Here is a 25,125-nt window from a genome sequence, read left to right as displayed (position 1 = left end):
ATCCAGTCTATAAGGAACTGAAAAGTCGTACACACCAAAGAATGACCACTGCTCGCTCACATACACCACCTATGAAATCTACACGTGATGTTTTCCGCCCTACAGCTGTTAAATCTTTAGCCAATAATGAGTTCACCGACAAATCCGCAACCTTTGCAACTGCTCGAAAATTGGGTCTTAAATGTACCGCTCCCACCAAGTCACGATCATCAGTTTTCCCCTCATCAACCAAAAGAACAGTCTACGAACAAAATTGAAACAATGATATGTAATCTACAACAAAGTATGATGGAGTTCATGTCATTCAAGCAGACAACTATGCAAGATCTTATGCCAAACCAGAACGTTTTGATTGAGCTGCTTGCTGCTCAAAAAACAGACTAACGCCAACGGCGTCTCACAGCGCAAACTCGAGCTAACTGAATTCCGTAATAATAACCATATCGATGCAATGCTACTCGCAGAAACTCATCTTACAAATAAATATAATTTCCAAATTCGAGGCTACCTCTTCTACAACACGAATCACCCAGACGGGAAAGCACATGGAGGCACTGGGATTCTGATTAGAAATCGCATCAAGCACTGCTTCCACAATAGCTTCGCCACTAACTTCATGCAAGCTACATAACACATCGCTCAATAAGTTCCCGGCCCGACATATAAGGGTAGTAGTAAGCAAACATCAATATTTTTTATGGATAGTGTCAATTATTATAAGCTCTGTGTAAAAAATTTTACAACTCTGCGACCACGTGATTTTAAGTTACAATTTTTAAAGTGAAACAACCTTTGAGTTTTTCTACAATATGGAAAAAAGGGAATTTCGTGTTCTCATTAATCACTGTATTTTGATGGGAAAGAATACGGTAGAAGCCAAAATTTGGCTTCATAAGCATTACCCGGATTCTTCTCCAGGAAAATCAACCATTAAGGATTGGTATAATGAATTTAAACATGGTCGTGTGGTCACCGAAGACGCTGAGCGTAGCGGACGCCCCAAGAACAGCAGTTACGCCAGAAAATATCGCAAAAATATGAAAAATGGTATTGGCCGATCGCAAATTAAAATTAAAGGAGATAGCTGATGCCGCAAAGATATCAGAAGGCTGTGTGTTTACGATTTTGCATGAACATTTGGATACGAAAAAACTGTACTCAAAGTGGCTGCCGCGATTGCTAGCACCGGACCAATAGCAACAACACACCGATGCATTCGAGGCGTGTTTAAGCATGTTGAAGCGCAATAGGACCGATTTTTTCGCCGTTCCGTAACCATGGACGAAGCATGGATTCACCACTATACTCCAGAATCCAGTCGTCAATCTTCTGAGTGGGTGGTAGCCGGTGAAAACCGTCCGAGGCGTCCCAAAACAGAAAAATCGGCGGGTAAGGTTATGGCGTCCATATTTTGGGATGCATACGGGAATTTGATTATAGACTACCTGGAGAAAGGTAAAACAATCAACAACGAATATTATATAAAGATGCCAGATCGACTGGGCCAAGCGATTTAGAAAAAACGTCCACATATGGCAAAGAAGAAACCGCTGTTTCATCAGGATAATGCACCGTGTGACAAGTCTATGGCAACAATGCTGAAATTAAGCGAATTGAGGTTCGAACTAGTGCCACACCCACCCTACTCTCTAGATTTGGCCCCCAGAGACTACTGGCTTTTTGCAGATCTCAAAAAGCACCTCCAAGGCGAGAGATATCGATCAAATGAGGAGGTGATTGCCGATACTGAGGGCTATTTTGAGGGCAAAAGTTCATCCTTCTACAAAAATGGCATTGAAAGGTTGGAGAAGCGCTGGACTGACTGTATAGCCTTAGATTGAAACTATATTAATGAATAAAAGTAAATTTCAAAAAAAAAATGTGTTTTTCCCTCTTAGGCCGGGGACTTATTGAGTGGTGTGTTATATAGATGTACAAATGGATTCCCGATCTTTAAAGCTTGCCGCCGTATACTGTCCTTCTCGGTTTACAATATCCGAATCCCAATTCATGGACTATTTCAACTCTCTGAGCGAACAATTTATAGCAGCAGGAGACTTCAATGCCAAGCATACGCACTGGGGATCTCGACTTGTGACTCCAAAGAGAAGGCAGTTGTACAATGCAATAATAAATGCAAGCAACAAGCTAGACTGTGTGTCACCTGGGACACCTACATATTGGCCAACAGATCCTAGAAAACTGCCAGACTTGATAAATTTTGCAGTCACAAAAAACATTCCTCGCAACCTAATAAGTGCCAACTCCTTAACAGATCTATCGTCTGATCACTCGCCAGTACTTCTTCACCAAACCAATTGGCTTAAGTACAAAAAATATATACATAAGTTCGCATATTGAGTTGAATCCACGTTTGAATGACGAAGCTGATATCAACTTATCCACAAACACTCTTGAATCCGTCTTGGTCGCAGCAGCTCGCATGTCAACTCCACAAGCGCAAAAAAAACATCGTACAATAATAGATACACGAACGTTGAAATAGAGCAGCTCGTTCTAGCATAGCGACGCTCACGGAGAGAATGGCAATCCAACAGATCACCATCCGCAAAAAAAAAGGTTAAATGACACTACACGGAGGCTCTCAGCTGCACTACGTCATGAAAAAGAAAGGTCCAAAAACATTACATAGAGCAGTTATCCCCAATGAGCTTCAAGTTCCTACTTTGGAGAGCACACTCATCTCTCTGCGCGCCAATCGAATCTGCAATCCCAATAAGGACATCCACAGGCAACTGGGCTCACAACGACGAAGAAAGAGCCGACAGATTTGCAGAGCATCTTCAAAATGTATTTCAGCCCAATACATCATCAAACGGGATCTCACTGGCAGCAACATCAGATATCGACACATCAACGTATGAACCTATTGTATTTAGGCCACATGAGTTAGTCAAAATCATAAACGAACAACTCAACACAAAAAAATCTCCAGGATGCGACCTAATATCACCAAAAATGATTATTAAACTTCCTTTCTGTGCTGTTCGAGCTATTTGCAATCTCTTCAATGCCATAACGAGACATGGACACTTCCCAGAGAGATGGAAAAAGTCGATCATTATAATGATACCAAAACCTGGCAAAGACCGCACAATTGCTTCATCATATAGACCAATTAGTTTACTAACGTGTCTATCAAAACTGTTTGAAAAATGCTTCTTGCACACATTACCCCATTTCGCGGAACACACAACAAAATCCCGACTCATCAATTCGGTTTTCGAGAAAAAACACGGAACCATTGAGCAAGTCAACCGCATAACATCAGAAATCCGAAATGCATTCGAACAAAGGGAGTACTGCACTGCGATATTTCTGGACGTATCACAAGCTTTCGACAGAGTATGGTTAGAGGGTTTAATGCACAAAATTACAGAAATGCTCCCAACCAACACTCACAAACTTCTGAAGTCATACCTTTACAACAGGAAATTCTCAGTAAGATGTAATTCCCCAATGTCCGACGACTACATCATTAGAGCCGGAGTTCCTCAAGGCAACGTGCTTGGACCAACACTTTACCTTATCTACACTGCGGACATTCCAACGAACAGGAAACGAACCACATCCACTTTTGCAGATGACATAGCGATCCTAAGCCGCTCGAGTTGCCCCAAGCAAGCAACGGCGCAACTTGCTATACACCTGGTGGCAGTGAAGAAATGGCTATCCGACTGGCGAATCAAAGTTAACGAACAAAAATGCAAACACGTAACGTTCACTTTTAACAGGCAAGACTGCCCTTCACTTATTCTAAACAACACAGTGGTTCCGATAGCAAATGTAGTAACATATCTTGGCGTACACCTCGATAGACGGCTTACTTGGCGCAGCCACATTGAAGCCAAAAGAACACATTTAAAGCTCAAAGCCAACAGCCTCCACTGGCTTATCAATATCCGCTCGCCCCTTAGCTTGGACTACAAGGTACTTCTATATAACACCGTTTTGAAACCAATCTGAATGTACGGCTCTCAGTTGAGGGGGAATGCCAGTAACAGCAGTGTGGATATTATGCAACGAACTCAATCAAAAATTCTCAGAACCATCACCGGGGCACCGTGGTACGTTCGGAATGAAAACATTCACAAGGACCTTCACATACCACTCGTTAGAGAAGAGATAGCACAAATCGTAACAAAGTACTACAACAGGCTATCAGTACATCGAAATCATCTCGCGAGAGACCTCACGCGAGTTTCCAGCAGTTCTCGTCTTCGCAGCAACGACCTTCCAATCCAGCGCTAATTATTACGACCACGTAGTCTCTATTCAGTTCAAATCAAACTGTTAGATATTGTATTATTTTAAGATTGTTAGACTCATAAAGAGAAGATCCAATAAAATCAAAAACAAGCTTTAAAAAAAAAAAAAAAAATTTTCCTTCCGGCACAAAGTTATAGTACTCTTGTATTGTAGCGGGTATAACAATGCTCATAACATTCCTGCTAGTCTATCTTGGCGTAACCTGCAGGTAAATAACTGGAGCTTTAGAGTGGATAGAGAAGTTACCGCAGAGGTGCAGTCAAGCGAGGGCGGACTTAATCTTGAGAGGGAACCAATGTCAACGGCCAGCAGTTAGCGTCGCAGAATAAGCGTCTGGCAGGATTTTATTGCGGTATGAGTGGCAGTTATGAAATTCTTATTCACCAATGAACTGCAGCTCAGCTCAGCTCTCTCAGTGCACACCACCTAATAAATAATTATATTACTGCTACAGCTAACATATAACATATTCACTACAGAGTCGAAGGCCCCAGCAGCCAGTACTCGCTTCTCTATCAAATGTAGTATTAAATGCTACATTTAATATAATTAAAATAAAATAAAAAAAATAAATATTCGCCTCAAATAAATAAATTGTGTTTGCAGTTAATAATATAATAAAGTTAATTAATAACTAATTAAATAATTAGGCAAAAAAAGTAAAAATATAAATGAATCGATTCTCTGCATAAATTTATCTCTGGCGCATTGTTTTGAGTAATACTTCGAATATCTGTACATTCCGCAATAAGTGTAAAATTCGTATATATATGGGGAATTTCATTAATATTTGTTTTACCATAGACAGCCGACTATCTATAAATGTTTTTCTCTAACTGTCGTCTTCCAGAAAAACATTCCGATATTAAAGATACATGTATATGTATATGTATTTTGAAAATATTTAAATTGTAACAAATTTAAAATGGTGATAATTAATATATGCTTATGGTTTTATTATTTTATTTAATTCATTTTACACTAGTATCATAGTTAAAAAATATATGTAAAAGTACACTAACATTTCATCGTACGTATTTGTATATATTTTGTTCATCAGGATTGTTGAATGCATAACACACATACCTACTTACGTACATATGTATCTATATTTCATTGCATAGAGTCCAGTATTGATTTCTACAAAAAAAGACATCTGTAAGAATAAGTCACAAAGTTACAATGGAGTGTGTGCGATTGCCCGATACGTAATGCACTTCAATAAAATACAAATTTATCTATCAAATTGGTGCAATATTTTAAGTATATAAGTAATGCTTAAGTATACAATTTCAGATTTCCCATAAGTATATTTTCTTAAGCATATGTTATATACAAGTATGTTATATATTCTTGCTGAATTCCAATTATCAGGCATGCTCTGGTTTTCGCTTTCGGTTTTCGTTTTCGTTTTGGGACCAAAACCGAGATTTTCGTTTTTAGGTGCTGCGGTTTTCACACGTTTTTGGTCATCGTTTTGCTATCGGAACGTTTCATTTTTTACGGCTAAAACAGCTGACTTGTGTTTTGGTTAAAAGTAAACAACGCAAAAAAATGTCTTGTATGTCCAATTTCGTGCGTGGATTGAACTCACTTAAGGATATTTTTATCCTGCATTGTTTATTTATGCTTCCCCTGAAAGAAATATATTTGCTTTTTGTCTTTTTTGCAAAGAAAGATTTGATACTTTCTTTAAAAAAATCAGTTAAACGGCAATCAGCTGTTTCCCACAAAAAATGGGGATGCCACCTTTTCAATGTATCGTTTTCAAAACGAAAACGAAAACCGAAGTGCAAACCGGAGCATGCCTGTATATCTTTATTATTTGGGGAAACTTCTAAGGCCCAACAAATCTATTGACCGTCACATATTTTTTATATTAACTTAGACTTGCTGGAGCGAAACATTCTAAACCAGTCTGTACCTATAACATAAATAAAATATAAATTACAATAATTTATAAAGGTGATCTCTCAAATGTCAATAATCTAATCAGTATTCCGCGTCTGTTCTTTCCCAATGCTGTAAAACCTCTTAAAGAAATTTGTCCTGCTATAGACTTGAGATAACCGTTCTTTATTCTTCTTTCTTCTTAATATTAATTTGTAACAAAAACGTAGCATAACAATATTGTCGAATTGATAATAATATGTAAATATTGAATGTATTTATATGTATTTTGACAAAATAGTTAGCTTTTAGGAACAGTACTTACCAAAAAAAGTTAACAAAAGAATTGCCAATCGATTCAACTCCCCCCTTGAATAACATCAAAGCAAATGTGGCATACTCGTACCGGTTTATTTATGCCAAATTTAAGAATAGGTACATCATTATTTGAACATTTGGAACAGAGAACTCGCCCACAATGTCGACTGTAATAGAAAGAATTTTTAAATCTATAACATTATCACTAAAGTTTTGCATAAAAAAGTAAAATTTCTGCGATTCAATACATATCTTTAACATATCTCTCTATCTCTCACTCACAATATAAAAATTGGTACTGGACTCGCATCAAGAAAAGATAAGAGTCATTAAATACTTAGAATCCTTACCCGTACATAACTGTACCATTTTAAACATTTCAGAATGGTACTATGCTACATGCTAAATGCTAAAGTACTTGGGATTATGACTAGAAGAGTTGTAATAAACTCACCAATGGTGTTTCCTCATGGTAAGTGAAAATTTCGAACCACACTCTTGGCACAACTCAGATTCTGACCATGGTGACTCCTTTGGCAATTGATCTAGCAATTTGCTTAGCAATTGATCCGTGGCAAGTTTTAAAATTGAAAATACTGATTCCTTCGCGATTTTGAGCACCAAGACAGGCACCAACTTTACCAGCACCTTGCAGAGCGGTGACTGACCTCTCATGTAAGCAAGTAGTAGTAGGGGAGTGTTTCCATCCATATCAGGAACATTAATTGGAAATTTGGGCATACATTCCAGAAATAGTTCACAAATTGCAGCTCCGGTGTTATCTTCTCCCAGCCTACATAATTCGTGCAGAGGATTACGGCCCTTAGCATTAATTGCTTCAGCGTTTACACGGGATTCCGTTAAAAGTTCACGAACTATCGCTAATTGACCTCCGTGCACTGCAAGATGTAGAGCGTTATTACCATCAGCATCAGTTGCATCAAAGTCAGCATTATTTTGTATCATCGCCGACACTGCTGAAATGTTGCCTCTCTCAATTGCAATATGAAGAGGCATTTTTTGGACAGCATCACGTTCGTTGATTCGTGCTCCAGCTAATATTAAGTTTCTAATAATCATTTCATTTTTAGATGCAGCTGCCAGATGTAATGGAGTCGATTGGTATGCATCATGTACACGAGAGTTGACATCAACCATTATGGCTAATAAGAACAAAACGCTTTCCAGATCATCTTTTAGTATGGCAACATGTAAAAAATTTCGTCCTCGCTGATCCATTATTTCTGCTGCATTTGGAAGACGTTCCAGTATTCGCTGTGCAGCTTTATGGTTCCGAATAGCCAAAGAGGTCGCAAAAGGTGTAAGTCCGAGCTTATCGCGTACCTTTAAGTCAATTCCAGGGTGGCAAAGAAGAATATTTATAATTTCCTCGTGTTGATTTTCAATAGCTATGTGGACTGGTGATTTGTTATCGATATCCAAGGAATTCACATTAGCGCCATGATCAATTAATGCTTGAACCACCTTTGATAAGCCCCATTGACAACAGAGATGCAATGGCGAAGCTTTGTCCCGAGCCTCGTCACTGCCCACTCCGTTGGGCCCAAGTTGTCGGGGTGAGTCTAAATCGCATTGATTTTGAACCAAGAACATTGCAATGCTTTCCTTATTTTCATCAATTGCACGGTGAAGAAGTGTTTGCTGACAGCCTTCAGGACCTTGACTCCAGCAATCTGTGTCAATTCCATGACGTATCAGAATCTGTGCCACATCTTCAAAGCCTAATTCCAAGGATGTCCACAATGGAGAATCGCCATTTTTATCAAATACACCAAGATCAACTCCTTTTGTACAAAGCATGTCTACCACTTTAGGTAAATGATTGTCAATAGATAATTGCAAACCTGACTTCTGTTCACCTAAAATTATATATGTATTTAAAAGAACGTTTGTTCATATTATAAATCTTAAGATCTACCATACCTGTGAGTGCATTTATATCAGCTCCTTGTTCAAGCAAGAAAATTGCTTTCTCGTCGTTACCATTTAGTATACATTGATGAAACAAAGTTAATTCACAGTCGTTCCTTGCGTTGACATCAGCACCCCCGGCGATAAGAAGTGATGCTAGTTCCATTTGATTTAATGCTAAGCATAGACTAAGAGGCGAATCGCCATTAGAGTCCTTGCAGTTGTAATCTAAAGGTGATGCTCCATCTTTTCGAAAATTTGAAAATACTTTAATAACTTCTAGAGCGCTCGCCTCTACAGCTACATGCAGTGGAGATTTCATATCCGCTTTGCTGGATTGAATGTTTGCCGATGCGCCCATATGCAACAATTTTGTTACTAGAATTGGCATGTTATGTTTAGCAGCTAGATGCAGAGCAGTCATCCCGTTATTATTTATATGGTCTACGGTAGCAAAGTCTGCTAAAAATACAGCAGCATTTTCAAATGTACTTCCTTGAAAGATAAGCGTTTGCAAAAGACTGTCATTTGTTTCGGCTTTTAATGGATTTGGTTGAGCACCCATCTGTAAAAGCTTTGAAGCTATGCCAGAGCCTTCTTTTTCAAATAAGTTCAAGCTTAATTCAAGAGGACACTTTTCCTCCGTAGTGCGTAGGTTAACGTCAATACCAGGCACATCCAACAATAAATTCACCATATCCAAATTTTGAGAAATGATCGCAATGTGCAAAGGGGTTTGACCTTGAATATTTTGAATGTTAACGTTGGGGTTGCATTGTAAAATTTTACGTCCAATATCTAACATTTGAGAAAAGTCATTCTGATCGCAATTGCTTCGCCCGTAACTACATATAATATGAAGTGCAGTATCAGACGAAGATCTTGAATAATAAACAAAATATTAGATAGTTCGATTAGTTAAATTATCTTATATAAAATACCTGGATAAATTATCAACAATGCAATTTTGGCTTAAAAGAAAATCAGCAGCAAAATTATCGCTTTTCTTAACGGCATCTATTAGAAGTGTTGATCCCTAGTGGATATAATGTAATTTAACATTTATGTAAAAGATTTGAAATGCTTTACTTACATTAGCATCGTAAGCGTTTACGTTAGCACATCCGTTCTTCACAAGTGTCTGAGCTATTTGAATATTTTTTAAAGATAACGCCATTTGCAATGGCAACTGGCCATTTTCTGATAAGCTATTGACCAGTTTCGGTAGCTAAAACCAAAAATTTATTTTAGTTGTATATCTAATAAAAACTGCTAACTAATTATTTATTTTTATTTAAATCCAAAAATATGCATAAAATCACTATTGGGTCAATTTAAAATAAAAAGTTTTGGTTTGTTCCTTTTACCAAATTATCAAATAGCTCTCAAAAAATATAAAAAAAAATTAAAATTTAAAAAATTCTTAGAGAAGATGATATTGGACACGCCTAGGGCTACTGTAAAGTTCGACAATTTCAGAAGCTTCTTAGCAGCTTAATGTAAAATTCGAAACTCCATGTGAATGCATTAACTGATATGAGGGACCGGTAAGGTCCTTCGAGTAAGGAAAGAAGGAATCTTGGTAAGTCATCAATTACACAGACTTTAACTTTTTGCTTACACCAACAGGCATGCTCCGGTACTCACTTTTGGTTTTGGTTTTCGTTTTGAAAAAAAATTGTTGAAATCACCGGAATGAAATCCATTAAAAAGGTGGCATCCCCTTTTTTTTGTGGGAAACAGTTGATTGCCGTTCAACTGATTTTTTTAAAGTAAGTTTCAAATCTTTCTTTTAAAAAAAGACAAAAGGCAAATATATTCCATTCAGGGGAAGCATAAATCAAACATGCACGATAAAAATATCCTTATGTGAGTTCTATCCACGCAGGAAATTAGACATACTAAAGACATTTTTTTGCGTTGTTTACTCTTGACCAAAGCACAAGTCAGCTGTTTCAGTTTCAAAAATGAAACGTTCCGATAGCAAAACGATGACCAAAAACTTGTGAGAACCGGAACACCTAAAATCGAAAATTACGGTTTTGGTCCCAAACCGGAAACGAAAAATGAATACCGGAGTATGCCTGCAGAAGGAGGCACCCCTCGACAAAAAATTGGTCCAACGCTTGCCATTTTGGCCCAGGAACAGTTTTCTTTTTAGGGAAGCCGCGTTTGTCTACGTTTTAATAAATTGTAGTTTTTCAAAAAAAAATTTTTTAAATTTTAAAACATAAATTTTGCATTTTTTTCGAAACGAGTGAATCAAAATTGATAGCAAGCTATAGTCCATAGCATAGAATTTTGTTAATTCTGCATCGTTAGCCTAATATTTTTTCAACTCTGAATATCTCGCAGATTCTCAAAATTTGAAAAATATGAATTTATTCATCATTTTTTGTGCCGTTAATTTTTTATTTTTAGCCCACATATTAAATATCAAAATTTTGCCAAACTCCAAAAATTATCAAACTTTGACTTTTTCTGATAACCCAAACATTTTCATCGTTTGCCCACCTTAAACTTTCATTAAACTTTAAAAAATTTTCAAATTATTTTTACTTTTTTTCGTAGTTATTTTTCATTTTAAAGGAAACTAATTTCGATGCAACCTTTTATTACATAATTTTGTAAATAAAGAACAGCATTTTATATTAAGAGCAAACAGTATTAATAATATTAAGGAGCTTAAGCAATGTAATGCCTAAAATAAACGAGTAATGCCCCGTTTCCACAGCCAATTCAATCCAATTTTTTCGCATTTGAAAAAGTCCCGTTTGCCGCTTACTCATCAAAAAATGGAAAAAATTGGCTAATTATCAATAAAGCACGCCATCTACAGGCGAGCATGTTGGCGAAGATGCACGCCAGCTTGAATTTCATTTGCCCACCAACTAGCGCCAAAATGCACGCGAACATCATTTGTCGGCGAATTTTCAAGCAGTCAACATGTAAACGGATATCGACAGCGGCAGTGTAATTGCACTCATAGCAATAAATATTTGCTTAGAAAAAAAGAGGAAGCACAGTATGTGGACAAAAAACGAATTCTTGCATACATTTTTTGCTCATTTTGCGCTTCACAAACACGTCTTCTCTCTACTAAATGATTCCACAAATGATGTTCGTGCCAACGTTGCCATCCATTGGTGAGCATGTTAGTGCTAACATGGCGAACACGAAATTTGACGACAAGCACTACCATCCACGAGAAAAATCACGATCATCGAAAAATTGAAGCAGAAGGATTTTTGAAGAAATTTGGATTGCCTTTGCAGGCAATTTTATTATCAATTTGAGCTCCGTTTTGATGCCACCTCAATAAAATATACCAAAAATTGGTGTTCGATATTTCTACGTTTGTGTCCAATGTAAAAACGCTCTCGAATATGAAAAAATCGAGTGGTGCTGTAGAAACGGTGCATAAAAACTCTACAGTCGAATGTGATCGACCAATTTTCAATAAAAGCAAATCAATGCGGTATTAATTTTACAATATACCGCAAAAATACTTAACACTTATGAAAGGCTATATTTGGTGTACTATATGCAAAATATACCTGATTGTCAGTCGAAGCAACTAAGTACCGCATGTTTATAAGCTTATGTATCTACTGCTCATTCCCTCTTAGCTCAGTTTAATTTATGTTATCAAACTCTTTGTTTTCTAGAAAAAAAAACAAACTTTCAAGTTTATTTACACTTGACCTGTTCCTAGGTAGCAGTAATTTTTATCATGACCTAAAATTACAGATTTATTCAAATTTTGAGTACTGTAAAAAAAAAATATTATTTCAATATATTTGCGATTACAAAGAATTAGGGAGCATCTTCGAAGAGGGAGCTTTCCCAAAATGCCGCTTTCGAACAGGTCAAGAATAGGTATTACAAGATCATGGCCAATTTTATTTAAGTAAACATATTTTTATTTTATAATTGATCAATAAATGAAACACCTAGGAGACTATAAGAGATAAATCCACAAAAATTAAAACAAACATGTAAGAAGGCCCGCGACCCCATAATACCATAATCTAAAAATTAAGAAATTAATAAACAATCATGGCAAAAATCTAAAAAAACTTGATGTGCATGCAAAATTAACAAGTGCAGTCGAAAAAAATATACATATTTCTATCTCTTATAATTTTTGAGATACCTAGTTCCAACAGACAGACCGACGGACAGACGAATATCGCTATATCGTCTCGTCTGTTGACGCTGATCAAGAATATATATATTGTGTGGAGTTGGACCGTACAGGCGTCGCAAAAAGAAAAAGACCCATTTCTGAAACCTTTTATACATTGTTAGTTTTTTCATTACTTCATTGTTTTCCTTCCACTAAAATAACAATTAAACTTTAATTATTAAAGGTTCTGAAAAGTTTGCAGCACTGTCATTCATACGTTAATATTTCCCTTGTATTTCATCATATTGAAACAGTATTTTATGGTATTTATTTTTTAGTCGGATGGTATCTTTTATCGTTATCGGTATGGTCACGCTGGATGCTGCTCTGTACCCATGAGTAAAATTGTGACGTCGAATTTGTATGCTCTTCGGAAAATAAGATTTCTTTGAGCAACTTTGTGAATTGAATGGTGTCAGTTCGTATTTTTTTTTTTGAGAACACAAATTCACTTTATCTTTATAACAGAGGTTTTGCATGTCGGTACGAAGCTGATATTCCCATAAACATACATACCTCTCTAACTCAGTTTGTTGTACATATTCTAAATAGTGTAATTGCTTCGAATGTTAATAATTACGAACAGAGAAAATGGTTTGTGCTCATGTATGTGCGTAAATCCATACGTTTAACAAACGCATATAAAATCGATTGCATACATATATATATATACATGTATTGCCCATTCAAAGCCACTTTCACCAACCGGCGTATTGATCATACATATGTATGTACATATGTGCATAAATATATAATTGCTCAAATTTATTGGTACACTTGAATGTGTGCGTCTAGGAACTAAAAGGCTTCAGAATAAAAGTTAATTCTTAGTATGTGTATAAAAAAATTTATAAATATGTAAAATAATCCCCTCATACAGTGTACACACAAAGGTATACATATATATGTACATATGTACATAAATAAACATAATATAGACTATACTCACTGTATGGTATATGTATGTATGTATATGTGGTGTGCATACAATAAATGTGTATATGTATTATCTCTATATATGTACTTCTAGGGGAAAACCGATGACTGAGTGTATGGACAAACTGAATTTAAACATAAACATAAAAAAGATATGTTAAATATGAGGCCCCATTGCGTCTGCACCAACCTGATCCAAAGTGTTTGTTTTTTAACTTTTGCCACAATTTTAGGTTTGTAGCATGGGATGGATGGTTTGTATATATTAGTTTTTACGCCTTAAGGCAAATAAATTTAGTTGATCTTATCGCGCGGACCCAGATCCCGTCCAGCTGACCGAGGAGAGCACCACATTACGTGTGGGAACTTAAGATTGCTAACATATACATACATACACATTGAGATTGCTAACATATAGCAAGCTATACAAAAGTAAAAAAGCTTTGCGTATGATAAGATGATATAACAATTAACATTTCACTCAACAAGTCAAGCGGCTAAGTAGGAAAATCTCTATAATTATCCAAATATGTTTAATTCATGAATATAATCTTTTTAAAGATCAATACAAACATTCCAACCCTTCCGTAATTTTTCAAAGGGAACTAATTTTCACCATTTCCATTTTTCGAGCTGCATTTTGTATCAAACCGATCAATACACGGTACAGTACACGGCAGACATTTGAAATTAGACCTCTTTAATCTCAAATATTCATTAACAATTTTAAAATCTGTAACTATTTGTAAGAATTAATTATGGTTTAACGTTTCTTTTTTAACGTTTTCTTAAGAAATCAAGGGATTTGGGCGATAAGAAGGATCACAATAAAAGGTGTTTTAAAGACCAAGTTTAAATTCTAAAATTACTAATTTTCGATGGCTCAGAGTCCAAATATTTTATTTCGTAGCTTGCACAGAACTTTGTCATAAAATAACAGCGATAACAGGACACGAAATTAATTTGAAACACTAAATTTTTGCCTTGCTAAATATTTCGCATGTTTCCCACATTTTAGTGTGAACCTTTGCGTAAATTGGTAAAAAACTAAAAATGTATAGCAATGCAATTGTAAAACAGAAACATGTAAAACAGAAACAGATGAGTTCGAATTCTTTTTCTATTTTCATAGTAACAATATCCCAAGCACATTTTATTGCAACTGGGTTACATTTTTTTTTAATTGAAGACTTTAATTGCAGTTCTACGACTCCACAGTTTTGATAAGCTTTCATTCCAATATAATTAAAATATTTATATTTTGGCCTGGGCGATATAAGTGCGAGAAAATATGTAGGTTTTCTATTTTTTCATCTGTGGAACAGCTGAGTTGAGATCCACACACTGGAACTGTTAAAACGAACAGCTGCCGAACTGAATTGCGCAAAAATAAAACGATATTTGTATATGTATTGCGAGAATTAACGAAATATAATTAAACTTTATATTGTCTTGCGAAGAACCGTACTTCTAAGTTTTTTCTATGCTAATCATAGACATATTGAGTGATGTGTTATGGTTAGTTATAGAGTAGATTTCACTACAAAGTAGAAGGGAATTAGATAAACAATTAATATTTTTAATCGGAAACTTATTTGGCAATGAAATTCAGATAAATTGATTCTTATGTAAAAAAAAAATGTGAAAAAATGGCGCTGTTTATCTAAACTAATTATGATCTTTGATTTTTTATTCAGTGAAAACAAACTCTTTGGTCAAGCAATTCGCTGAAAACCTTAGCAAATAATAATGAATACATTTTGTATACTTCAAATTTGATCTCATACATTTGTTAAAACTAGCCAAAAGTTTCTATGTATTTGTACCCTTAATAAAAATGGTATCAAATTAATTAATTAACATGTTAAACTTTTTAAATACTCAAAAATGTTAAAAACATATGGAAATTATATTTTTTTTATGTAGGAAGATTTATTAATAGCTGAGCAAATTGGAAGAATATACAAATTTTGTTATTGCCAATTTTAAATTTTAGGAACATAACCCCTTATTTTAAAACTATTACTGAATGTGAGTGTGTTTAAGAATGTTACTCCAACACAACCTTTTCTTTTGCGAATATTTAGGGCAAGAACGTAAGTCACGTACAGGCCAAAAAAAAAAAAACACTAAAAAAAATAATAATTTTTATATATATAAGCAAATTAACATTCATAAGCCTCTGGACATATGATAAATGTTACCATATCTTTTACTTATATCTTTTTTGGGGAATTAATTTGTATGCTCGCAACCCATAGTAAAGAAAGATATTATAAGCAAGTATAATTTAGTTGGTTGGTTGGAAAAAGAAAATTCGAAGCAAAAGCGTATTTTCAACCCCGTCACGATTTTTAAAACATAAAATAATAATTGCAGTCATAAGGAGTGGCAATCGAACATTATCAACATGCCAAAAACATACTTAAGTTTTTTTTTTTTTTTTGGTATAAATAATTTAACAATTCCTCAATGTTTTGATTTTATTGAAAATTGGAGCGGGTATCTCACATTTGAGCATACGCGACTGTAGTATCCATATTTTTTCTAATCCCGAGCTATTTTTTATAAAGCCATTTATTATTTTATAATTTATACGCTAATTTTTTGATTTGGAGTATGACATCTCTTAAAGTTTTTCCTAAGCCAAAATATACAGATTTCTATGTGTATACGATGGAATGTTTTTGATCATTATAGATAATACACTAAAATATACTCTGAAGCTTAATTTCCATTTTAATTATTAAATATTTTTATTTTTAGCCAATTGTTTAGAAATTCTGGAATGCTACAAATGCTCAGTAACTGTGGAAAAATTTTTTATTGACAATGTAACCATTATTACACCATTGTGTTCAAAATTTGAAAAGTCATCGCACTATATGGCTAAATGCCCATATTCCACAATGTGCTTGAAAACTATTTCCACATTGCATCTTCAAAATGGACAGAAACAAGAAACTATAACAAGAGGCTGTGCTCAGCAAAAAAATACGACTCAGGTATTAGTCCATTGTTTTCTTTATTGTCTTAATATTATTTAAGTTATTTTTAGGTTTTTCGCAATAAGCAATGGGAGCAAGAACATTTAGTACAGGAAGTGTACAAAGAAGGATGCACAGAAATTCAAGTTAACAACTTAGCCGGATCTACAAATATCCATTGCTATTGTCGTGGCGAATTATGCAATTCGTCCAATATCTGCAGTTTCAACAAAAAATTGTTAAGCCCAATAATATTACTCAGCACCATGGCTCTTATCAACACAACATAATGCCTCTATAAGCTGACTTCAAATGAATTGCATTTTTTGTTATTAATATTGACAATTAGAATTAAGTTAAAATTTTGTTTGTGGAACTTAAGTACGTTTTTCCTAAGATAATTTTTTTCTTTTAATTCAAGCAATCTTAGCAAAAGTGTTGTTATTGAACTGTAATACCCTTGTTTTTAAAAATATTAAAACAATCTGCATAATGAAAATTAAAATGTTCATATCAAATTTGGGAGACACCCCACATGGTCATGAATAAACCATATATTTACCCTCTGTTCAAAAATATACCAAACGCATTAGGCATTAAAACATCAACACGTTTTACACTGATTCAAATTAATGTGAGTTAATGTTGGTAATAGTTCTGCTATTGACGGCTAAGTATAGCACACTCATAAATTGCATACCAAATATTGAATACACAAATTTTACAATAATTCAATAATAATAGCATGCGATTCACTTACCATAACATAAGTTATTATTTAAAGTTGCATTGATGGGTTAAGTGTATCTTAATTCTAAAGTTATATATTTCAAATGTAAAAACAATATTGGTTATTGCACTTTTAAATCGTGATATATATTATGGCAAAGCGTAAGTTAACAGTAATAATCTTATTCGATCTATTTTCATCATTTTACTACAACCAACATTCAATATTTAAAATATTAATTTTCGAAACTCACATGCATGTATTATATTTATGTTTGGTGAAGATGTTTAAACAACAGGATACATATTCACTTATGAAGTGTACAACTTATACATTTTCTCACTTTCAATAAGAAGCTAAAATACTGTCCACTCTAGTTGATGAAATATACTGCACAGTAAAAAATAAGTGAAGTGTTTCTGAGAACATAGAGTTACTGTATAGAACTATACCAGAAATGAATGCGTTAATGAAGACCTCCAATATATAATATATATACTTAAAGTGGCCCGAGAACAACTTCTTCGACCTTTACAGAAATATTAGATTCATACAGACCCAATATTCAAGTTATATTCTTATTGGAAGCTGAATCGTATGACCCAATCAAGTACAACGGTATTATAACTTTGTGCTTGCTTTGTTAATTAAGTTAATAAACTACCGTCCAATTTATTCTTATGAATCTTTCAACGAATAACAAGGTAACAGATCTAAACTACATTTCGGAAATACAGCACTTATTTTTATGAAGTTTGCTTGATTCAATTTGAAAAAATCGTTTTGACGATAAATGCGATTGGTACATACAATAAAAACTACAGTATTTGATTACTGATATTGTTGCGATCTGATAAAAATTGTAAAAGTTATTTAAGAAATAATTTTATATGGGAAAAAACTGCTGCTGCAGTTGAGTTTAAGCAGCTTTGGTTAACAATATATAAAATATGGTACTCCATGGCAATTTTTATGTAGTAATATATCGATATACCAAATATAGCTTTCGGTATATTTTTTGTATTATTCTTATAGAATACAAATAATACTGCGCTGTTTTGGTGATATTAAAACTGGATGGTCTCACAGTCAAGCACACTCGACTGTATCTCTCTTACTTGTTTTATTATCGAAAATAGTCAATAATGTCTCTTAGCGATGATTAAAGATTATTTCAATGTAAGTTTTAAGAATTTAAATAGTTGTTAACCTAAAGAAATGCATTAATGATATAATTTTATATTGATGTAATTTTATAAAGCTTTTCAATTGACTTAAAACCTTTTGAAAAAAGGGCCTCCCAGACATATTACAATTTAATAATAACTCGTGTGTTTGTTAAGTCTTATATACTTGTTTTGTTTCTTTACTCGTTTTTAAATGCAACTTATCTGTTCTATGTCAAAATAAAAAAAAGAGTAATTCAAAAAGGAGCGAGCGAAACACTTTTTGTGCTACCAGCTTACAATTAGTCAAGAATCTTTGCGTCGGGAAATATCAAATTGGTATTTTTCAATAAAAACCATTGCATTGTTTATTTTTAATTTGATTTTTAGTTTTGTCGCATATTTATATGTCTATTTGTATTTTTTTATAATTCATCATGATTTAGAGTATTATATTCCATAACAAAAAGATTGCAAAACAATATAGATTTAGCAATAATAAATTGCGTATCTGTAACCTGAAAAGGGACAACTCTAGCTAGAAACGCTGAACTCCGTTGTTTCTAACACGAATAGCAGCTCAATTAATAGGGCGTATACGATGTTGAGCTGTTGGTATGACTGCTTGACGAACAATTTTGATTCAGATAAATTAAGACGGTCAGTCATTAATGTCAATAAAAATAATTCCTAATGACAGAATAGGTTGGTTTTTGTAAAGATTGAATACTACTCACCGCAGTATCATTTTCAACAAGGCAGAGGAAAACAACATCTTCTCTCAAAAGACGAATTGCCGCATGTAGGGGATGCTTCGTTTTACTTTTAAGCATCTTAAAAAGAAGAGGTCCTGACATATACTCAAAGTCCTGCGGTGTTAAATCGTCCCAATGGGTTGATATAATTCCCGAACAGTATTCCAATAGCGCCGTAGCGCCAACTTCTTCTGCCACACAATAAAAGCGGACACATGACCGAACACCGACGGACGCAACTAATGCTCTTTCACACAATCCGAGTAGGGCAGGCAATGAAAACTGATGAGCCACCTTTAGGAGTCCAAGTGTTAAACGATCGTGTTGTAAGTCTACAACATCTGTATAAATCCAACGCAAAAGGGCCGTTGCAATATCTTCTTCTAAGTCACTCCAATCCATTAAATTGGTGCTGGCCAAAACTTCATTTTGCCATTTTTCGGATCGGGCATGCAAAACAAATTTATGTGCAGGCATAAGTGTTCCGTTTGCATTGGTTTTTATATTTATGTCCGAATACATCGATCGTCCATACAGGGAGGAAGCCGTTAATGCCAGCCGCGACACAAAACTACTGAATTCAGCAGATTCACCTTCTGTTGATGCAACAATTTCATTGTATTTCCTTTCTAATTCCACATAATTGCGCTGCAATTTTGTGTATTCCACTTTTAGCAGTGCCAAGTGTCTTTCCAGTTTCTCAATTGAGCCAACTTCATCACCACCTAGAATTTTGTCTCATGTTACTTTAAAGTATGTAATAAATTGTGCTGAAATGCAAAAATTGTATGCATTCCACAACACGCAAATTGTATGTACATACACACACATACATATGTACACACATCTGCACAATTATTTGCCGCATTAGCAATGCAAAATGTCGTAAATTTAACTGTGCGAATTGTGCATATATGTAATTGTAACCAAGTTTTGCGTAATAAAGAGAACATACCCATGCCCATTGTCTAGTTTTTATGAAAACACCAATTCCGAAATATTGGACTCATCAAACATCTGGCTTTCGATAACCAATTGTGTGGGGAGTGACCGCAATCTGTACCGGAAAATATACCATTCTGCTTAGAAAATATACTGTTTACTGGTTACATTCGAAATTAAATTCATAGAATCCAACTTCATACTCTATTTAAACCAAGTGTATCTGCTTCAATGATGCAGTCCAATGATGCAGTTTAATGGTGCAAGTGCTTACACCAAAACTGCATCACGAGTATAGCTGCTTAGGGGTGTAAAAATAAACCGACTCAGGCAGGAAGAAGAATATGAATTTAAACAAATAAATCAAAAAAAGCAATTTAATAAATTATGCGACACTGAGGGCGTACAAAAAGTATAAGTAAATAGTAATTATAGTTATTATTCTTCAATGGATTCTACTTATATCGGTTTTACATCATAATAAGCCACTCTCTCTGCAACGACCATATTTCTATACAATGAATACGAGGGTTGCTATTTAAGTTTCTGGCCTAGGTCACTTCTAGCCATATTAGGACCAATTGGCTATTTCCAAAAAAAAGTTTGGACTTTTATCAATAAAAGCTCCATACAACTTGTTCATGTACGAGCACGTTTGATATCGATAAACGATTAATCAAAAACTTACCTCGGCAGAAAAATCGAATTAACTCGTGAACACTTTTGAGCAAAAATTATTCACATCTTTCGACTTGGATTATTACGACACGAGTGCACCGATGAACTTAAATCTTTATAAGGCGATGAAGTGCCATCCTATAGCCCAGTGAAATACTGGTTTAATGGATTCTATCGTGGCCGATGCTCGCTGGAAGACGAAGGTTGTGAAGGTCGTCAAAAAAACAGACGTTGTGCCAGAAAACATTGATGCCGTGCGTGAACTGATAATGCTAGATCGTCATGTGACATATCGTTAGATAGAGGCATCCTTTGACATTTCTTCCACCAGAATACATTCGATATTGCATAAACACCTGGTCGTAAAAAAGGATTGTTCTCGTTGGATCCCGCCACAATTTGACGATTGCTCAAAAAAAGGCTTGTGTGGATTGGTTCAAAGAAATTTTGAAAAAATACATTCCCTGAGCTTCAAAAGACATTTATAAGATGGTCACAGGTGACGAATCATGGATCTATGGTTATGAGCCCAAAACAAAACAGCAATCGACCGTGTGGGTCTTTGAAGACGAGCCAAATCCAACGAACCTTGTTCGTGGAGGAAGCACTATTCAGCAAATGGTCGCCTGTTTCTTCGGTAAAACTGGTCATGTGGCGACTGTTTCGCTTGAGCAATGAAGGACGGTCAATTCTGAGTGGTACACCATAATTTGTAAGCCTGAAGTCCTTGTAGAAATTCGAAAAACGAACAAGAAAAGATGGATCATTCCGCACCATGACAACGCGAACTCCCACACACCAGCTCAAACCCGCGCCTTTTTTTGCGGTCAAAACGTGGAATTCATGGGTCATCCGCAGTACAGCCCTGACTTGGCACCCAATGACTTCTTTTTATACCCGCACATCATCGAAAAAAGGCGTGGTCATCGATTTTCGATGTCAGAAGTTGCTGTTAAAGTGTTCAAAAACCATGTTTTGGAGGTGCCTCAATCAGAGTGGAAAAAAGTGCTTCGACAATTGATTTGAGGGCATTCAAAAGTATATAAATCTTGCTGGAGAATACTGTGACAAACAATAAATCCATTTTTTTTTTATAAATATTCGCATTTTCATTATTAGGCCAGAAATATAAATAGCAACCCTCGTATATTCTTTGTGATTCCTTTGTGCGCTCAGATTAAAATTGTGGAAGTTATAAATTAAATACTTTTGCATGGGCAAAAACGAGCACTTACTAGGGTTCTTAGTTGCTTTGGCTGACGATCTGGTATAATGCCGCACTGTTTTGTTTTTTTTTTTTCAAAATGGGTAGCGAGTATCTCACAGTCGAACACACTCGACTGTAGCTTTCTTAATTTTTATACCCGCTACCCATAGGCTAGACAGATAGAAGAAGGTATCTCCGACATATTCTTGATCAGCATCAATAGCCGAGACGATCTAGCCATGCCCGTCTTTCCGTATAAACACCTACATAGATCTCAGAGATTATAAGAGATAGAGCTATAATTCGACAGCATTTGTTATGTTTGCACGCAGATCAAGTCTGTTTAAAATTTTGTCACGCCCACTTCCGCCCCCGCAAATCAAAGAAATCGAATAACAAGCGTAATTTTAAAGCTAGAGCTGCGATTTTGATTTGCGCGGGCGGAAGTGGGCGTGGCAATTTTAAACAAACTTGATCTGCGTGCAAACAGCAAATAGCTCTATCTCTTATAGTCTCTGAGATCTAGGTGTCCATACGGACAGACGGACAGATACACAGATGATCAAGAAAATATTTTCTTTATAGGGTCGAAGATGCGTCCTTCTACCTGTTACATACATTTCCTGCCGGCACAAAGTTATAATACCCTTCTACCCTATGGGTAGCGGGTATAAAAAAAGATACTTTATTTTATAGAAACCAAAGTTTTTGTCTATCTTCGGGTAATAAGTATCAATACATGTGCTTAAGAAAGCTATTTGTTAATAAACAAAAAAAAAATTTGTAAGAACGACAAAAAATATTTATTTGATATAGATATTGCAAATAAGGTATAACAACGAAGTCTGCGACACTAAGTCTAAGTGAAAATCTCGTGGCGATCTGCTCGTTAATTGGAGGACAGTTAATCGACTTTAATTTATTGTAACGATGGACGCAGATTTTTAGACAATAGATTCAATGGGTCGCAGCAGTTCTTCCGAGAAATAATAATTATTAAAATGTGTCTATAAATCGCAGACAAAAACACGAATTTGATTGTTTATTTAGCTAAATATGTGTATTTATTCACTGAGGCATTTAAAGCTGAATATGTGCAAAAATTTTAATGTTATTTCTTATATAGTATATATTTGAATATATATTTTCGTAATTGTGTTTAATAATTCTTGTGAAAGCCTTTTTATACTAAATAATTATTAATAAATGGTTTGGTCTAAATATTGGTCTATAATTGAATATTTTATAACATATATTGGACTATATTTTATATTATATATGTATATAGTTTTAACACTTTTATTAGGATTTCGTTGTTTAATTGTGCCACTCTGTATGGTCCCAAAATTATTTCACAAACCTAAATTTCAATGTTTTATATATTATATAAAATGTGTCTAACCTTCGAGGTCAACACTTTTGGAAATAATCACGGGTTATTATGACTTATTGATATTTATTCTGAAAGCTTATATATATATTTTATTAATATTTTGTTATTTATATAATATTTTATTAAATACTTTGATAAAATACTTTAAAGCCAGGGTAATACCTTATAAAAAATTATATTCCTAATATTTTTTAAATCTCCCTCTACACATAGTAATATATAGGCATATAAGAATAATGGAAGAATAAAGCAGGCATTCTACATTTATAAATGAGGATAAAGAGCAGTTCCTTTGTAGTAATCTCTATTTGGCAACAATACTTTTAATTTGATATCTGCTTTTTATATGTATAATAACAAAAATTATTCAATATAATTTTAATTGAATTAACATATTTATGGGAAAATAAATATTTTTCTGTAAGGTTTGTAAAGTTCTTAAAACTCTTAGTAAATTTTGTGTTATGTGTTATCATATGTTACATTTGAATAATTTTCACAATATTCAATAGTTCATGTATGTAGGTAAGTAATAATTATGCAAATAATTTTGTTTTAGATTGCATTAGCTAATGCAATGCCAATTTTAAACCTATCATTTCCACCTATTTTATGATGTTATACTTTGATAGCAATATCTCATTCGAATATATATAATCGAATAAATAGAAAAATTGTTGTACCTTTTATTATATTTAAATTAGGTAATATACATGTTTATTATATAAAAAAAATTGTACAACAAGTAACATCAACATGCGAAATATAACAGTTGTTGTTGTCCACACGAAATTAAAAGTATAGTGCCCCATATACATTATATGCAAATTTGTGAAACAAAACTTTGCTTTCCGATTTACATATATTTTAGCTAATGAACATATTGTACGACATAAGACAAAGAAAAGAAACGAATTCATTAAAAAATATATCGGCAAATGTGTAAATTATTACTATTTGTGCAAATTCGTTTACTAAAGAAGAAAAGGGATTCAAAATTAACAAGTATTAACCCAACAAAATATAATCTAATTTTTCAGAAGAATTTAATAAATGTAGCTTTTTCTAATTTAAGTCATGCGTTTGTTTTTAGTGCAAAATTACCTGAAATAGTAAAACAACAATTATTTATACATCATATTAAAAGACATCATATTCTCATACAAATTTAGAATTATTTTCTTTTCACTACTACTGTGGGCAAAAAGTGTCGGGGTTGTACCATTTTTATTTCAACGAAATGCAACATTACGAGGCATCCTTTCGTAGTAAGCTATGAGTGAGTTTTCAAACACTAATTGCAAATATATAGCAATGCTACACTTTGTACGCGGAATGAAATTTTTGCTATATCATTGTCAATTGTCTTTCATGAATGGAAATTATCAGAGAGTGCGCAAAGAATTGCATTTGAGAAACTAATTGCCTCCGTAATTTATGATAACTTAGTAATAAAATAGGCGGAATGCATTCCGGAACCACTGTAAAATCCAGCATTTTGAAAAAAATACAAGGCAATAAAAAAAATGTATTGAGTACTTTGTAACATATTTCATAAACCCAAAAAAGTTGTTCAAGCGTATTCCACGTGGAAGTGACTACTTTAATGAATATAGAGCAAACTTATTACAACAAATACAAGTTTTTGAGTTTTAACAGAGTTTTGATACTTTTGTCCCACAGAAATGCTTTTTAATCTAAGTATTATGTAT

The 25,125-nt window shown here is 34.2% G+C and overlaps 3 protein-coding genes across 4 annotated transcripts; 2 read left to right on the top strand and 1 right to left on the bottom strand.

Annotated features, from left to right (window-relative positions):
- Nucleotides 1-1,277: 1,277 nt before the first annotated feature.
- LOC127565796 (uncharacterized) lies at nucleotides 1,278-1,841 on the top strand. The gene is made up of 2 exons (XM_052006332.1): nucleotides 1,278-1,455; nucleotides 1,654-1,841. The coding sequence occupies exons 1-2, from the start codon at nucleotides 1,278-1,280 to the stop codon at nucleotides 1,839-1,841; spliced, it is 366 nt and encodes a 121-aa protein (XP_051862292.1).
- Nucleotides 1,842-5,230: 3,389 nt separating this feature from the next.
- On the bottom strand, nucleotides 5,231-20,264 carry LOC117577388 (rabankyrin-5-like). Its single transcript, XM_034262295.2, is given in 10 exon segments — nucleotides 5,231-5,430; nucleotides 6,506-6,665; nucleotides 6,953-7,080; nucleotides 7,082-7,134; nucleotides 7,137-8,378; nucleotides 8,443-9,311; nucleotides 9,372-9,466; nucleotides 9,524-9,658; nucleotides 19,176-19,918; nucleotides 20,149-20,264. Coding segments are annotated over 9 exon segments (3,402 nt in total). The 5' UTR covers nucleotides 20,159-20,264; the 3' UTR covers nucleotides 5,231-5,430; nucleotides 6,506-6,538.
- LOC117577389 (uncharacterized) lies at nucleotides 12,957-17,220 on the top strand. Of its 2 annotated transcripts, none has more exons than XR_004573159.2 (3): nucleotides 12,957-13,102; nucleotides 13,650-13,788; nucleotides 16,322-16,431. XR_004573159.2 is itself a non-coding variant. In XM_034262296.2 (3 exons), the coding sequence occupies exons 1-3, from the start codon at nucleotides 13,710-13,712 to the stop codon at nucleotides 16,830-16,832; spliced, it is 537 nt and encodes a 178-aa protein (XP_034118187.1). In that variant the 5' UTR covers nucleotides 13,650-13,709; the 3' UTR covers nucleotides 16,833-17,220. The 2 variants fall into 2 exon arrangements, 1 of the variants encoding a protein (XP_034118187.1); XM_034262296.2 differs by lacking the exon at nucleotides 12,957-13,102 and adding an exon at nucleotides 16,614-17,220 and having other exon boundaries at nucleotides 16,322-16,560.
- Nucleotides 20,265-25,125: the final 4,861 nt, after the last annotated feature.

Source organism: Drosophila albomicans, chromosome 2R, assembly GCF_009650485.2.
Source record: "Drosophila albomicans strain 15112-1751.03 chromosome 2R, ASM965048v2, whole genome shotgun sequence".
NCBI classification, from domain to species: Eukaryota; Metazoa; Arthropoda; class Insecta; order Diptera; family Drosophilidae; genus Drosophila; species Drosophila albomicans.
This window is presented reverse-complemented; position numbering and strand designations above follow the sequence as displayed.

Excerpts from the sequence above, each read along its gene's own strand:
- LOC127565796 (XM_052006332.1), top strand. The coding sequence starts at position 1,278 with ATGGACGAAGCATGGATTCACCACTATACTCCAGAATCCAGTCGTCAA. Across the intron at positions 1,456-1,653 it reads TATAGACTACCTGGAGAAAG|ATTTGGCCCCCAGAGACTAC; the intron begins GTAAAACAATCA and ends CCTACTCTCTAG.
- LOC117577389 (XM_034262296.2), top strand. The coding sequence starts at position 13,710 with ATGTTAAATATGAGGCCCCATTGCGTCTGCACCAACCTGATCCAAAGT. Across the intron at positions 13,789-16,321 it reads AACTTTTGCCACAATTTTAG|CCAATTGTTTAGAAATTCTG; the intron begins GTTTGTAGCATG and ends TTTTATTTTTAG. Across the intron at positions 16,561-16,613 it reads AGCAAAAAAATACGACTCAG|GTTTTTCGCAATAAGCAATG; the intron begins GTATTAGTCCAT and ends AGTTATTTTTAG.